This window comes from Pimephales promelas, chromosome 14 (genome assembly GCF_988280905.1).
Source record: "Pimephales promelas chromosome 14, fPimPro1.hap1.1, whole genome shotgun sequence".
Classification (NCBI taxonomy): domain Eukaryota; kingdom Metazoa; phylum Chordata; class Actinopteri; order Cypriniformes; family Leuciscidae; genus Pimephales; species Pimephales promelas.
The window spans coordinates 25,048,154-25,064,447 of record NC_142782.1 but is presented as its reverse complement, the minus strand read 5'-3'; the positions used below and the strand labels follow the sequence as shown (position 1 = coordinate 25,064,447).

Sequence of the window (16,294 nt, the reverse complement as noted above, 5' to 3'; positions counted from 1 at the left end):
TAACTTAAAATCTCAGGGGGGTAGACTTCAAATAAATATTTACTTATAGCCTATATCAAATAATTATTTCGGTCAACGGAGTTGGGCTGATACAAAGGCTTTAAAATTCCTGCATTAAATAATTATACATTCATGTAAACCTTATTTATTTACATCACAAAAGGATAGATCCTAACGGTATTAATATTATTATGAAACTGTAACATTTTTATGTGTATTAGTAACCTTAGTAAGAAACAAACATATAGCTACAGTATATAGACAATATAAATACAAACTTATAAATGAGTAGGCCTACCTGCCTAGTTCAAAGAAAAAAAACATTGCAGTATCATTATAAGCTATTGCTTTTATATTTCCTGACACTCACGCTTAGTCAGATGGGGTTTTTGACGATTAATTTGTCTGTTGCAGAATATTGCATCAGGCAGAATGCATGTTCAGCCTACTGATGACGTCATGTACGATTAAGATTATGGATTTGAGGCTTCATCATACATTTGAGTGGATTCTTTTTACTGTACCGGTGTTACTTAAGGATTTTAGAGAAGAAAATGAACAAATTAAAGCATTGCAGCCTTTCTATGATAACATTCTTTGCGTGCCCACGTGACTCTCTCTCTCTCTGTCTCTCTCTCTCTCTCGGTGTGGAGTATGTGTGGTACGTGTTTACAGCAGGCAGCAGACAGGGACGAGGGGGCTGGTCTAACTGAAAAGAGGTGGGTATGTAGGAAGGGGCGTGAGATTATAAAACCCAGGATCGCTTCATGTCTTTTTGTACCTTCCACACATTAGTCCCAACCGCCCACGGCTACCATCTGCTGCTCCCGAAGCAGAGGCTCATACAACGGCGTCAAGCCTGGAGCTTTAAAGACAATAACGGGGTAAGTAAAGTTAGAGCTTTACAATTAGCTGATAGATCGATCGGGCTTGACAGATGAGCGGACATAAACAAATAAACTCCACGTCTTGATTTTAAAGGATGCTTCGCAACGGTCTGATTTGGTTTATTTTTGGTAGTGTGGAAAAGTCAAGGAATGACATTTAGCTCCTAGGTCGGTTCAATAATTTTGCGCTGTCATTTGCATTTCTGAGGTTTGTGTTTCTTCACAGTGATTCCAGTGGGCTCTTTGCATTCGATCTTTGTATGCTGTTTTGAGAATCATTTATTTGAATCATTAAGGATGGTGATCGTTGAACATCACGAGTGCACGTGATTAGTAGCTTAAAGATAATAACGTATGTCGTTGAGTGGATAACGGATGGAAATGGCGAGCTTTTCTATACCGTAGTTATTCTTGGCTCAAGTCTCCGAGGCTTGTAAATGCAAGTCCCTGCTCGTGACGTGACGTGACTTGCTATCACTGCGCCTGTTGTCTTATTTCGTCTGTTGCTGTCTATTTTTTACAGTCTATGGTTTCAGTATAGGGCTAGTTAATATTAGAGAATTCTCATGGCATTACAACCTACTAACGTTATGCATGCTGACACACAATTGGACATTTTAAAGAAAGAATTTATATTCACTTCAGTCTTAATGAATGGTGGTGACTGAAAATCTCAGCATATCAACATAAAAGTAGTCCACATGACTATTTTTTTTATTCCAAGTCTGGATCTGGAGGAATACGACGGAGTGACTGTGAAGAACAGTCCAAAATAAGCAGACACAAGAGAAGTATTAGCGCTGTATGATTTGTGAACGAACGAATCATTTGAATCGAATCTGTTGAATCTCAATCTACTCTATTGATCCAATTTATGAGACAAGGCAGGACTGCGTCTCCCAAAAGCACAAGTAGATCGTAGAGATAATCGGTGGTAATGATTTTTACGATCTAACGACGCTTTTTTGGTGCAGCCCGAAATGGTTTGTTCACGAATAGGACTGATCCGGTTCACGAGTTCAACTCTTCAATGATCAAAACACCGGTCTAGGGCTAGGCCAATAGTAAATAACAACTTGTTTTTTTTTTGTTCTATCCTCACACAAAGCTATAAAGAACACTTGCAATAGCATGGGATTTGTTTGGAATAGTTTTATCGTGATTCTGCATCCTTTTGGCATCTTTTATCACATGAGAAGCAGACGAAAAATATATATTCAGAAATATACAAAAATAATACTTTGCAACGATATAAGAGTAGTAATGCATTTTATAATAAAATAATAAAATGATCCCGTTGTAAATGCATTTGGTTGTTGTAAACTAGTTGTAGGAAATGACAGGGAATGTTTTGTTTTCCTCAGGTTTCCCGTTTAAAGCACCACGGTTCCCAAGACATTGGATTAGCTAAGTGAATTTGATCACTAAAGCTAAGACCACCGTTGTTGCCGCCCTCCACCAGTTCAAGCAAAGTCACAAAAATCAGGACAAAATGGTGCAGAACAAGATCACCGAAGTTACCGGATTCCATCGCTCTTTTAAGGTGAGAGTATGATCTCGCTAGTCTCTACTGCTGTTGCATGAATGAATGTTTAATTGCTTTCCCATTAGGCAATGGATCACATAATAATTGCCACAAATGTCATGCATAGGCCAGGGTATCAGAGATCATAGAAGACCTTTTAAATATTAAACTGAATGCCAGGAAGTTCTTCGTTATCCATTTGAACTCTGGTTAAATGCCCGGCAGATGCTTATTATCAGTGTGTGAACTGTACAGATTGTGAATAATCTTCCTTTTTTTTAATGTTCAGGGGCAAAATCCCTTTGAATCTGAAGAATTTTCCAAAACAGGATCCCATCTCCTTGAATCTGCCTTCAATTTTGATTGTTCCGCCCGGCCTGGTAAGTTGTGTGTTTATTTTCGTTTAATGCAACTAGTAGGAAGACCTGAAATTTGACAAAGCACTGCATGTAATTCGTGACCTCACACCAATATTTGCATATTTTACTTTTAAAGATATGGGACAAATAACATCCACTTACTTTTTTCTTAGTATAATCAAGACACTTCCTGTGGATGTTTATTCCTAACCACAGAGTATCAGGTTTTTATTGGAACTTTCTTTCTGTTGTGACATCATGCAGACATGCCATCCAGCCGGCCCATCGACATCCCAGATGCCAAAAAGAGAAACAAAAAGAAGAAGAGATGCCGGGCAACAGACAGCTTCTCAGGGCGATTTGAGGGTGAGTTGGTTTTTTTTCAACTTTTGAATGGCTAAGTTGTTCCAAAATTGTTTCAGGAGTTTATTAATAGATCTTTTGTTTTGATTTCAGATGTATATAAACTGCAAGATGAGGTGCTGGGGGAAGGGGCCTATGCTAGGGTAGAGACTTGCATCAGCCAAATCACCCACAAAGAATATGCTGTGAAGGTAAGTTTCTTTAGTGTACATGTGTTAAATTTGTTTGAACTAACCTGAGTTGAGACGATGCAGGCACATCTTTGGCTAGTCTAACATAAAATAGCATATGCTAGTGGTAAACAAACCGATACTCCATGTCCAGCGTCTGTGCTGGTATGGCATTTGCAGGTTATTGTTAGAAAGGACTTTCCCTTTGAAGCTGTCTCTTGGAAATTGAATCAAATGGGTAACAGGATGGAATGATATTTCCCTCTTGACAAGCTTATGCGACTGTATTCGTTTTATGCTGACTGGCACGGTTGCTTGTGATTGGTGAGGGCATGTTAGATTCCTGCAAGATGTGTTGAAGCTATGGTCACGGTCAGGTCATACTTTTGCACGTGTTTTTAAAATGGTAATATTACAGAATTCATTATGTAACATTTTTATGTGTAATTGTTGCAAACTGAGCTGTCTGTGTAGTTTATTTAAAAAGTTTTTTTTTCTTACAGAGTAATGTTCTTATTTGTGAACAAGGATGTTTGAACAACCTCGGATATGTTATTGTAGTTTGTACAAGTTGTACAAGAGCAGACTTAGCGGAAAGACTTTGTTATTTTTGTTAGACCGGATAGAAGGCCAGTCAGAGACGTGGAGAAGTCACATGCTCTTACCGTTTATTGCTCTCATTGGCTGGTAGATTGAACCGAGGCAGGAACATCATGTACTGGCAAGTCTGCCAAAACCTAGACCTCAAGAGAAAGGGGGGGCTTGGGTGGAGTTAAATCCTTGCAGTGTTTACCTACTTTTTTTTTTTGTCTTTCCTGCTTATTGCGGAACTTAGAACAAAAGCATTTTAGGAAATGTACATTGTGTGCCAGAAAATGGTCTTGTTTTCACTTTTTGATTTGAGGAAGTGTAATTTTTTTTTTATTAAGCATTTGAATGTTTACATTTATCTCTTTAAAAGAAAAAACTTTTGTGTTCTCAAACAAACAATCATATTGTCACAAAGACAGTGTTAATTTAATTTGTTGTTTTCATACTTAAAATCATCCTCCTAGACTTCATTACATGTTTTCTTTCAATATAGCCACCAGCCACACAAAGATAATACGATTATTTAGGGATGTTGTTTCAATCCCTGAGGAGGATGGATCATTACAAGCATTAGGTCAGTTTATGCTGGGATGGGTTTCAGACAACTCTCACCAGATGTCCTGCCAACCCCCTCTTTGCATGGTTTGGGTTGGGGGGGGGGGGGGGGGGTTGATATCTGTGGCGTCCTAGTCTGAACAAAAGGAAAGGCTGAATGAAAACAACCCCAGTAGCCGCCTCAGCCGGGCCTGGGTAGTGTAAGAGTGGTTTGATTTACAGACAGCAGTCAGACTCTATAGGGCCCCTTCCTAAGCTAACATGGAGATTTATTTGTGCTCTAACTCCTGTATTGTGTAGTGTATTTGGCAACATTGTGAGGGATTTCTGTGCAACAAATAACATGTTTAGACTCCAGCAACTAGGTGAAATTTGCCACCACATCCCTCAGGTTCCCTCAAGCATTTTTTATACCCTGTAATTTTTTGTGGTTTTTGAGAAAACCGGATTGCTGACTCAGCCGTGTGGCGGCAGCGCTGGGGCTTTTGGGAATGCGCTGGCCCGAAGGCCTCATTCTCAACCCTGATACGCATTATGTGCTCGTCTGCACGCTCTCAATAGCACTTCTAATCCAGGGAGCTGGAAGAGCCGCACACAATCGGGAAAACACAGAGGCCTCGAATGGGGGAGGATGTGATTTCAATGTCAACAGTAACTTTTGCTTGTACTTTTAGTCGTTGCACTCAGGCGGGTTGAATGAACAGAGTCATGGTCGCTTTAAAAAAGAAGATATTTTTAGATATTTCTGTCTTTTAAAGGGATAGTTCGCCTCAAGACAGAAAAACATGCATGACATTCTTTCTTATGTGGAACACAATATTTTGAAGAATGTTTAAGCTGTTTTTGTCCATTTTTGTAATTCAATTTTAATTAAATCAAATTTTATTATATGCAACACGCGTAATGGTGACATGCATGCATATTTATGCATATAATCCAAAAGAACAACAAAACTTAACATGTTTATGTTGGCAAATATACATACAATTGCCAAAGCCTTGGAAAAGAATTGATACATCACAGATAAATAAACCTGAAAGCGGAGTGTCTGTTTATTGCTTTAGGATCGTAATTTGTAACCAAATGGTCACTGCGATTTTTAAGGGCGGTTGTCTCCTCAGGATGTTGCTTCTCATTTTTGCTTTGATCTTAACCTGGTATCTTTTTCACATCATAGATCATTGAGAAGAGGCCAGGACACAGCCGGAGTCGTGTTTTCAGAGAGGTGGAAATGCTGTACCAGTGTCAGGGCCACCGGTAACCCATTCATTTCTTTAATATCTTTATCTGTAAATATAAAAGTCTTGTATGCGATACATTTTAATGGTAGACAATGTTATTTGAACTATTTGAATATTTTGTCCACCCAACAGAAATATTCTGGAGCTAGTGGAGTTTTTTGAAGAGGAGGACAAGTTTTACCTTGTGTTTGAGAAGCTCAGAGGAGGTATGTGTGTTGTTGTTTTTGAGAAACATTACCCAGCCTCCCCTGGGCCCAAAGACCAGCCCTGAGTAATTTAATTTAAATGTAAAGGCCGCATGTACTGGTGTTATTTGTAACAATGTGGGGTTTTTTAGGCTCCGTCTTGGCCCACATTCACAAGAGGAGATACTTTAGCGAACAGGAAGCCAGCATTGTGGTGCAGGACATTGCGAGTGCGCTGGACTTCCTTCACAATAAAGGTATGAGAAATCCGATTGGGATGGGTTCTTTAGGCCTGAAAAGTGGAGATAAGAAGATGGTGTTACACATGGGGGGTGGGAAAGGGAAGGTTAATGGGGGTTGTTTGGAAACTCGATCATATTTCATCGACTAGCTTGAGGGATGCGCACTGGATTTCTAGGTTAAGTTGTGGGCTGAAAGGTTTTATTCCTGTCTGTACTGTTGGGTGAGGGGATGCTAAGGTAATTTTAGTAGCACTTGGCAACAAGCTGTGTTGGAAACATTTGCCCCCATCAACAATCCTCACTTAGCCTGAATACCACACAACTAACGCATGACTTGCTTCTGATCTTGTAGGTATGGCTCACAGAGACCTGAAGCCGGAAAACATCTTGTGTGAAAACGAGCACAGGGTGAGTCTTTTACGACGGCATGTTTGGCAAGATGCACTGCATTTGTGGTTTAAAAAGTTTGATCAGATGATGTGAGGTTTCCAGGCAGACTGTAAACATGTAGTCATGCCTGTCAATTGCGGATAGTCGTTTTTTTGAGCTGAAGTCACTTGTTTCTTGCAGATTTCGCCTGTGAAGATTTGCGATTTTGATCTGGGCAGTGGGATTAAACTCAACAGTGACAGTTCCCCCATCTCCACTCCAGAGCTCCTCACTCCAGTAAGTGTCTTTGTGACCACTTGATTCGCACAAACAAAATGAAGCATTTGGTTGAGAGACAAACAGGATAAGCCGTTAAGGGCCTCCTCCCTAATGTTTCGAAGTTTACGGATAAGATGAACACATTGTCATTGTCGTTTCTTATCTGGAGGACCTGCTTTAATGCCATTGGTTGACTTAGGGTGGTGTCAGTAATGTAGCTCATTCTGATTGGCTAATATAATCATTCTAAAAACAGTGATGAGGTCAAGGAATGGTTTTATGAGCAGAATGGAGCTTTTAAAGAGGCCAAAACATGTTGTGAAATCGTGGAGCAGCAGTATTGAGTCCATTCTTTGTTTATCTTCATTCCTGTAGTTATCGACTTCACCAGCTTGTGGATAAAATGGCTAACAAACGTACAATCGCAAAGTAAAACCGGTTATGACTCCTTTTTTAAAATATATTTAAAGCTCTTGCGTTTGTCTCTGCAGTGTGAATGTGTAAACAAAGATCTGTCCTCAACTTCGTAGATTTGAATGATTGGGGCGAGATGGCTTAGAACAGGTGATATGGCCTCCGCATGGGGCTTTCAGGGTAACCCGAGTGGGGTCCATCAGCTTGTTGAAAAGACTATTTGTGGACTGAATAGTTAAAGGGTAAAAGGTTCTTGTGTATATAGTAAGTAAACAATGTGAGGTTTGTCTTTATGCTTATAAAGTAAGTGTGCTTGCTTATTAGCCACAGACTGTGATTCTGCCATAGGGGATACATTTTATGTATTTAAAGAGATAGTTACTTTGCCCAAAATAAAATTATTCTGTCATTTACTCACCCTAATGTCCATTCTATAATTGAAGCCCAATATTGTTTTTAAAACGGTTAAAACATTCTTCAATAATGCAACTAACTTCGTCAGGAAGGGATTTTTAAACTTTGAGCTAGTTTTTAGATCGTTCCAATTTCATCATTTCCTCCCCCATTGCTACTTCTGGACAGCTTAAGGAAAAAAACAACAAACAAACATTTCAAGCCTTTTTGCTCCAAATTCCTGTCGGACCTTCTCCCTTCAGCACATTTTAGACTCCATTTCTCTTTTGCTTTTGTCTCTGTGAATATTTCCTCAAGCCTGTCTGGGCATAAGTCTTTCAATCTGTGTTACCACCCCACACCTAGCAACTGCTCTGTGATTGGTTTGGTGAGAGGGAGGATGAAAGGGGGAGGAGCATCTAGTGCACTCTGTGGTCATGCACACAACATGTTTTTCTTGGGCAGGATCCCAGGGATCTTATCAGGTTTTTTTTTTTGGTTTTTTTTACAGCTTGCTAGATGTTAACTCTGTTTGTCACTAGAATGCTTGGCTTTTTATGAGATTTCTTTTCACTGTTACCGTAGGCTTTTTGTGTGTGTGTGTGTGTGTGTACTTTGATCATAACAAATGCTTCTAAAAAGGCATGATTTCTGAGATGTACTTGTGCCTTCCTGCCTGAACCACGTAGAAAAGTGCTTTCTCTTTATGCTTTTGCACTGCATGTGCTTCTATAATGTTAACCTATAACCACAGGGGAAATTCATATTTGCATACATGTAGCTTATAGGTGACTCGCTCGCACAACTGATGCATGTCTCACTGCCAACCACAAAAACACCTGAACCGTCAACACGACTGCTCAAGCCTGTTTGTCCTTCCTTGGAAATTCCCATAAATATCAACACGTCTTCGATGCTAGTAGCTACATTGCTCTAAAGTGACTGATGCAATGCCATGCTAGTCTTACAGATGAAGTTTGTCTTGAAAGTGAAAATCTGTTGCGCAGTTATCATTTGAACCCGCCTCCCTCACTCTTATCTCAAAGACCAAGAGATAGGCACACAAGTGAGCCAGAGGAATATACTTTGATTTTACACTCATGAGCACTCATTTATTAATTGCAGGTTACTCTGTTTCTAGAAATCTGGTACAGTTGAACTAAAAAAGTTACTGTAGCAATGTTTTTGTTATCAGCTGGGCTGCTCTAGATTGGTCGTGCTTTGTGAAAGTCTTTTTTGTTCAAGAGTGGGGGTGGTTGTGAAGTGTTCACTTGAATGTGAGGGTGTTGAGAGGCGGTGAGCAAAAACAGCCGTGTCGAGGGGGGTTGGGTGCAACAGTGGAAGCTTTTGTCTGCACTCGGATTCCTGCACTGCGAAATAGCATTACATAAGTGCAGGAAGGCGGAGCAACAACGGCAGCTGGGTTGAGGATAACAAAAGAGACTAGCAGAGCAGACCGACCGCTTCCTTTAACCTCAGAGACGCAAACCAAAACATGACCATGTTGCACTTGAACATCTGTGAAAGCATCCAGAGGGGGGTGGTTCATACCCGTCATTGGATTTGCGACATTACTTTGCTGTACGCCCAATTTTCCAATTTTGAACTTCACCCTCATTCAATAATATATTTATAAGTGTACTTTATAGTTAATAATTATATGGGCGTTTTCATGTTGGGTTCAGATATTGGCCTTTGATAGCTGGCTTTGAGCTGTAGTGTACGAATTCTGGGAAGTTCTGGGATTCATGAAAAAAAAAACCAAAAATGTTATTTTGTAACTCTGACATCAGTCGGCGTTGCATAATAAGAGATGCTTAATGCAGCAGGCTGGCCCAACCCACTAAGGAAAGCTACAAGGAACTCAGTTCTACAGATCCTTCTAGAAATCTTTGTTTGTCCTGCTGAACTACTGAACTGTCTCCAGAGAGGTTTTTATCCTTTTACATCAAATTTGTGTGGGTTTGTGTGCTGTTGAGGTTGCAAACAAGTGTGTGTTGCTGTTATGTAATAAAGCACAGTTTGTGGGTTTTCTGGGACACACAATCCTCTTTATCATGTCTCAACACATGACCTAGTTTCAGGCAGAGGCGGTCAGAGCCCAAACCAACAAAGTCTGTGCATGCAGCTGAGCCTTCAAAAAACTCCATGACTCACTACCCTGCCTCCATCTGTGACATAATTTCTTACTGCAGTTGCTTCATTTGAGGTGCTGTATGCCACCATCGCATTTTCCATATGGACTGCAGCAGAAGTGCGTTTCGTTAGCAAGAACTGGGAGTGAATCCTTTGTTATTCAACCAGTTAATCTATCGCCAACCACCCCCCCTGCGACCTGCTGTTTACCACGTGATTCTCATGCAGTCTGTCTCAGACGTGCTTAGGGGTCCCACCGAACACATGACGCATGGTAAACAAGGATGTTGATGGGGAAAACGCTTTAGAAATTGAAATGCAGCTGTACATAACAAGCAGATGCTCATTTTTTATTCTTTGTTTTTGCCTTGTTTGATTACCTTCTTCTCACCGCTTCTTCCTCTTTTTCTCACTCACCTTAGTGTGGATCTGCGGAGTACATGGCGCCGGAAGTTGTGGAAGCCTTCAACGAAGAGGCCACAATCTACGATAAGCGTTGTGACCTGTGGAGCCTGGGTGTCATCCTCTACATCATGCTTAGCGGCTACCCCCCCTTCGTGGGACGCTGTGGAAGCGACTGTGGATGGGAGAATGGAGAACCTTGTCAAGCGTGCCAGGTACAAAACTTGCCCTCGTCTAGTCATGCCAGCCTCTGCACACCTTTCATAAGTATTACATTCATGTGCATGTACATTCATTTTTCTCCCAGAATACCTTGTTTGAAAGCATTCAGGAGGGCAAGTATGAGTTTCCAGAGAAAGAGTGGGCTCATATTTCCTCCAGCGCCAAAGACCTCATTTCCAAACTGCTTGTGCGGGACGCCAAGAAACGTCTCAGCGCCGCTCAGGTTCTCCAGCACCCCTGGGTACAAGGGGTAAGGAACTAAATGTTTTGTTGTCTTCACTACAATTATGGAAAAAATATATATTTTTTTAGTAACTTTAAAGCTGTATCTTCATGATATGTTTTTTTTTTTTTCCAGGGTGCCTTTGACTATTCCCCCTCCTCTATCCTGCCGCAAAGGTGAGTTGAGTTGCTACAAGCTTTTCTAATCGTATATATATGCAGCTCATCAGGCTAACATTGTCCTTCCTTCCACGCTCACAGGAATAGCTGTGCTAAGAACCTGACTTTCTTTGCGGGCAAGGCTGTTGCTATGAACCGGCAACTGGCCGAGCAAGACGACCTGGAAGAGCAGCAGCACCAGGACCCTCTTCAGGTCATCACAGCCACTGGCACATCCATGCGCCTCTCCCCTCCCTCCAACTCCAAACTGGCTAAGCGCAGACAGCGGAGCAGCCTGCTGAAGGGAGCGCCCGTCTCTGCATCTGAGCTCAGGCAGCTCCTGGCACCGCTGGTCATTGTGGGAGACTGCGCTTAATCCATAGAGCTGGGCTCCCAGTGAACAAATTTCCAATTTCAAATGGACGAACAAACAAGTATCTGCTATCTTTTGTGCAAATCCTTCTCCGTTTCTTCTTCCCACTTGAATGAGACCCAGTCCTTTCCTAAACCGTGGTTCAGTTTGTGCCCGTTGTAAATCCATTTAATTCCCTCAAGCACTGGAGCAAGAGCTCCTACAGCACTTTGATCAACTTTTGGCAGCTTGAGAATCACCTTAAGAGCTCAAGGCGAATGAACTGGACTCTGTTTAGGATGGAGGTTGGGTTACATAAGCCATTCGGAAATTTGTCTAAAGGTAGAGCATAAAATACCAGCTCGAACACCAAAGGTCTAATACCTCCCACCCCCTACCTTTTTATGTGCTGCTTCCACATTACAACTGGATCCACTGTGAATTTTCTCTATGAGAGATACAACTGCATTTGTTTTTCAGGAACTTTCTTCCTGCTATGTGTATGTGCGTTTGTGTGCGAGTGTGAGTGTGTGTGCATATCCCCATCCCCTTCAGCAGATACTGAAGATACTGGTATGTGCTTATGCAACTCTGATGAAGGCTATTTTGACTTGCATTACTTTAGCAGAGATCTTGTATAAGTGGAACGAAACTCTGATAATAGTGCCTCACCTTACTTAATTCATCACTGTCCTTCTCATCAGCCTTTTAATTCCAAAAAGAAAATCCCCTTATCAATAGGAATAGCTAGCTTTTTTGCTCTTTTACTCTAGCACTTCCAAAGTGTGTCCTTCCAGTACAGACTTTGCATCAATTAGCCAGACTATCCCAGCAGTCTGCTTTTGAGACGTGGGTTCCCCTAGTTAAGGAATCCGTACACTTGCTGCATTTTACTTTGAATGCGATGTTTCTGCCTTGCAAGACTCAAATTGGAATTGCAGCATCAGATGCATTCAACCTAATGTCTAGGGAAACATACGTTTCCTGTAAAATTCACCAAAAATCTTGTCAGGTGACTGAAAAGAGTGAGTATAAACATTTCTGAGCACAACTGGGATTAATGCGTGTATGCTGGGAAGCAACCGGGTGGTTGCACAAGCACACGTTTGCCAATGTGACTAGATGAATGACGATGGTTGGTATCAGGGAGAACTTTGAACTTGTTCCCCACTTTGAGGTGGGTGATTATGGTACGGAAATTTCAAACTTATCAGCTTGTGGATGCCACCAAAAGCGAACTATATCAATAGTAAGAGTGGAGGGAGAGATCATTTTCAAGTAACTGAACATGTAAAAAAAAAAAAAAGAAAAAAAAGGAAAAAACATTCCAGAAAAAAAAAAGGATTTAAAAAAACTAAACAAAAAAAGTCTTCCATGAAAATGTAGCTGTATGAGTGAAATGGTCTAAGAAAGTTTACTTGTTTTTTTTTACACACATCTATTATATACACGTTAATGGTTGACTCCAATTTAGAGTGTGCCACACTTACGTTTCAAACTCGGTTGAGCTTTGTTGAACTTTTTATTGAAAGAATATTTTCTATCTTATTTTTATGCAGGTGCTGTTCAGGTGGAACGTTTTCCTTTTTTATATAGTTTTGTTACTTTATTAATGTTGATTCTTATGCTGTAAAGAGCAAGAAGGGTGTATGTGACGAGTTCGAGAGGAAAAAGGAAGGAAAAAAAGACAGGAAGTCATATAGGCATACATATTTTACTGTTTTTGTTCTTGCTTTGGAAGTGATTTCAGGGTTGTTTAAACTCCACCTTTCTCTCAGAAATTATTGTTGGCTTGATTTTTCTAGTAAGATACAACCATTTTTTTGCCAAAGTGCGCTCGTTTCTAAAATCTATCTGGGAGTGCTGATCTCGGATCAGTTTTAGCATTTCCCCATACCAATTCATAAGACGCAGCATACTTGGTTGAGCTGAGCAAAGACCGTCTCTCCCTCTCCGAGATGCATAAAACTTTTGAACCCAGTCGTCTGGATTCAGATTACGTCTTTATGAATTCGTGTCACCAATGGGAGTTCAAATCACCCAAGCATTATGATCCTGTTGAATGTTTTCAGAGTGTCACTCACCTGTCTTGTTGCTCTGAGATATGAGAAACCTAATGGCAGTCCTTGATTTTGAAGGGCCCATTATGCTGATTATGATGACACTGATTGTAACCTTTATTGATTTTGTCTTTCTTTTCTTTAAGAATCTTTTTACAGATCTTTGTGGGGTTTTTTATGTCTTACAGTAAGACTTGAATTGTATGTGCTACAGTTTCCTCATGTTTTGTTCAGGAAACTTATTTTGCTACAATGTACAAATGGCAAACGAAAATGTTCATAAGCTGAGATTTAAAGCAATCTTTGGTCTGGAAAGTAACCTTTCCGCCACTTCTGTTCAGTATTTTGTCTGTCTTCTTGGCTTTGCTATATTTCAGATTTTCCAAGTGTTTGGGTTTGTATTTTCTGAAATGTCTGTGGCACTTGGCTGGTCCTCTAAAGCCCCTGTGCCTCTGACAAAATGTTCACAACTCTTTTACCCATATGGTAGTTATGGGTTGCCTTGTAGTAACAGATCTGACTTGGATTCTCAAGAATATATGAATATATATATTTTTTTTCTTCTTCAGGGGGTGTGTTAAAAAGTTCTCATTCAATGTTCCTGTTTTACACAGGCTAATTTTTGCCATTATAAACAAGTGTAAAGTATTGTAATATGAAGTCCTCCCACCCCCCAATTCTTTTCCCACCAATGCAAAGGTTATTGAGAAAGTATTCAGGTGTATAATTTTTATTTTTGTTTTATAATCTAATGTGACCCTTTAGTCTAAACTCTGAAGGCTATTGTTTTTTAAGAGCACTGTTTGTCCATTTCCAAAATTAAACTCTTGTCCAAAATAATAATTTGGGGAAAAAAAAAAAAAATCTGACATGGCGTCTCACTTGGGACAACATGGGTATTGATTTAAAGAAGCACTTTACTGTACCATGTGGCTGACTGCAGTTCACTCGAAGCTAAATTTATGACTGTTGTGGCAGAATTTTGTATTGTTTTGTACAAAACAAACCAACAAAAATGCAATAAAATGCTTTGAACAACGTTCGTTCTTTTGAGTTGAATTGAACTTTATCATTCCCACCACTGCTTGTGTTCACACAGAATCACGAGCCTCATATCACATGCTGACACTGCAAACATTGACATTTCTAATAAAGCTCAAGTCTCTTAGAAAGGGTACTCTTGGAGTGACTGATCCTGTTGACATAATCTTGGTTTTCGGAGTCACCTGTGCATGAATCACATGGTGTATCACCTCACTAAGTAAACATGCTGATTTTCACTTGAACTTTCCAGGGCCGAAAGCTTCTTTACAGAGTCTGATGCAAACGTGCGGAAAAGTTTGCCAGCCCACGGTTGCCATGGAAATCTCAGAGCAGCTTGTCAGCCTACTGTAAAAGTGTGGGTTGAAAATGCAGAGGGAGTGAGAACAAACTGTTTGGATCACACTACTGTGTCTCCTTCACAAGGTTCACAAGTGGGAGCGTGACCGAATTGAGCACCATTTTAATTTTGTTAGTATATATAATAACATTATTTATATATGGTATAAAAACACTATAAGTTCGAACACTAGAATGGGCAGTCGACAAAAACCAGGTGCTTTTTTTTTTTGTCAATATCAAGATTTAAGATTGACTTGCGTAATGGGGAAAGCTGATATTTTAGGTGGTGCAACTACTCACCATTTATTTCAGCCATTGTAATCCATTTTAAAATGTTTTATTATTTGTTAATTAAAAAAAATATATATAATAATTTAAATGGCCTTGCACTGACAGACTATTTTTAACAAATATGTAATTACAAATATTGCAGTCTTAAAATGAGACCATAAAGCTGCATGTACACTAATTAAAAAAATTTAAATGGATTGAGATGGCATTCAGGTGTGTGCAATTATTATTACTAAAAAAAGTAAAATACAGACCCATGTTTTGGATCTTGATAACAGAGGTTCATATTTCACACTATTATAATGGTATGTCTCCCTCTAGTGTTAAAAAAGCACTTTCTTTCACCAATGAACCAACGCTATATCATTTGATACTGTTTAGTGGTTATTAACCTGTTACTTAAGAAATGTAGCAATGTACGTCACTTGCCAGTGATAAATTAGGATTTCAATTATATTCTAATTATACTGCTAATTAGGAATTGAGATGACATTCAGGTGTGAGCACTTGACCAAAAGCATTATAAGAGGGTTTAGCTTTTGAAACCAAAATTTGTGTGTTAGTATCTAAGTGAGAGGTGTATTTGGACCGTATTGACACTGGCCAGATTGCGTTTGTTATTGGATTCAATTGTGCATGTATATTTATGTGTATAAGGTGAGTATAGTTTCTCTCACAGAAACTGATTTGAGTTTAAAAAAAACTGTTATTAATTTGGTATCAATGTCTTAACACTAAATCTATTTTAAAGTGCAATGTAGTCATTTTTTTTTTTGTTTAATTGTAATGACTTTCTGTTGAGAGGGGAAATAAACTTCAAATCAGCCTAAGCTGGTTTATTGTTCCTGGTTGGGCTCCCAGCCTTGTCTGGTTAAGTGACTTTATAGATTTTCTTTCTGGTCAAATTGGGAAGATAACTTTCCAAACAGCTAAATTCTAGCCTGGTATGGATGTATGTTTTTGCATTTTTTTTTTTTTTTGGACCTGGTTATCAAAACCGTTACCGATTAAACGAATAGTAATGGATTCATTACTTTGATTTCAAAATACACTATCTTAGTTAAAAATTATTGTTTTCCAGCTTGCAGATCGAAGACGCTCCAGTGGGGAATGACTGAATTGCATGCTATTTTTCCATTTCTAAAATAAAGCTATTTGTGTGTTGTCAGTTTTTATGAAAAATTCTCAATGTATGCTCTTCACACTCACCTCACCAATAAAATGGTAAACACATTCAACTACACCTATAAACCTCTAGTAACACGTGTCACTCCACTTAAATCGCAAGTTTTTTGTTTAAAAGAAAATATTAAGGCTCAATAATAAAGCCTAACGCTGCTTTTTAACGTGTTTCAAGACAAACTTGGACAAAATGCAGCAATTGCTCGACTGAAAAAAACCCTCGACGCAAACAGTTTAAGCTAATTCCCACAGGCGGGTGATCCGGGCAACTATATTACGTAAAGAACGCGACGGTCGCTGGGGCCTCGCGTG

The 16,294-nt window shown here is 39.7% G+C and overlaps 1 protein-coding gene across 2 annotated transcripts; it reads left to right on the top strand.

Annotated features, from left to right (window-relative positions):
• The first annotated feature begins 747 nt into the window (after nt 1–747).
• Nucleotides 748–11,463, top strand: mknk2b (MAPK interacting serine/threonine kinase 2b). Of its 2 annotated transcripts, XM_039677458.2 has the most exons (14): nt 748–884; nt 2,252–2,430; nt 2,702–2,792; nt 3,036–3,137; nt 3,228–3,325; nt 5,628–5,707; nt 5,824–5,897; nt 6,029–6,133; nt 6,471–6,526; nt 6,689–6,784; nt 10,132–10,326; nt 10,419–10,583; nt 10,692–10,732; nt 10,817–11,463. In XM_039677458.2, exons 2-14 carry the CDS (start codon nt 2,380–2,382, stop codon nt 11,088–11,090), a joined length of 1,428 nt encoding a protein of 475 aa, XP_039533392.1. In that variant the 5' UTR covers nt 748–884; nt 2,252–2,379; the 3' UTR covers nt 11,091–11,463. The 2 variants fall into 2 exon arrangements, with proteins under 2 accessions (XP_039533392.1, XP_088975844.1); XM_089119718.1 differs by lacking the exon at nt 6,029–6,133.
• Nucleotides 11,464–16,294: the final 4,831 nt, after the last annotated feature.

Bases quoted from the DNA above. Each gene is read 5' to 3' on its own strand.
- mknk2b (XM_039677458.2), top strand. From the start codon at position 2,380: ATGGTGCAGAACAAGATCACCGAAGTTACCGGATTCCATCGCTCTTTT. The intron at 3,326-5,627 runs GTAAGTTTCTTT...TTCACATCATAG, and splicing joins ACAAAGAATATGCTGTGAAG to ATCATTGAGAAGAGGCCAGG. The intron at 6,785-10,131 runs GTAAGTGTCTTT...CACTCACCTTAG, and splicing joins CTCCAGAGCTCCTCACTCCA to TGTGGATCTGCGGAGTACAT.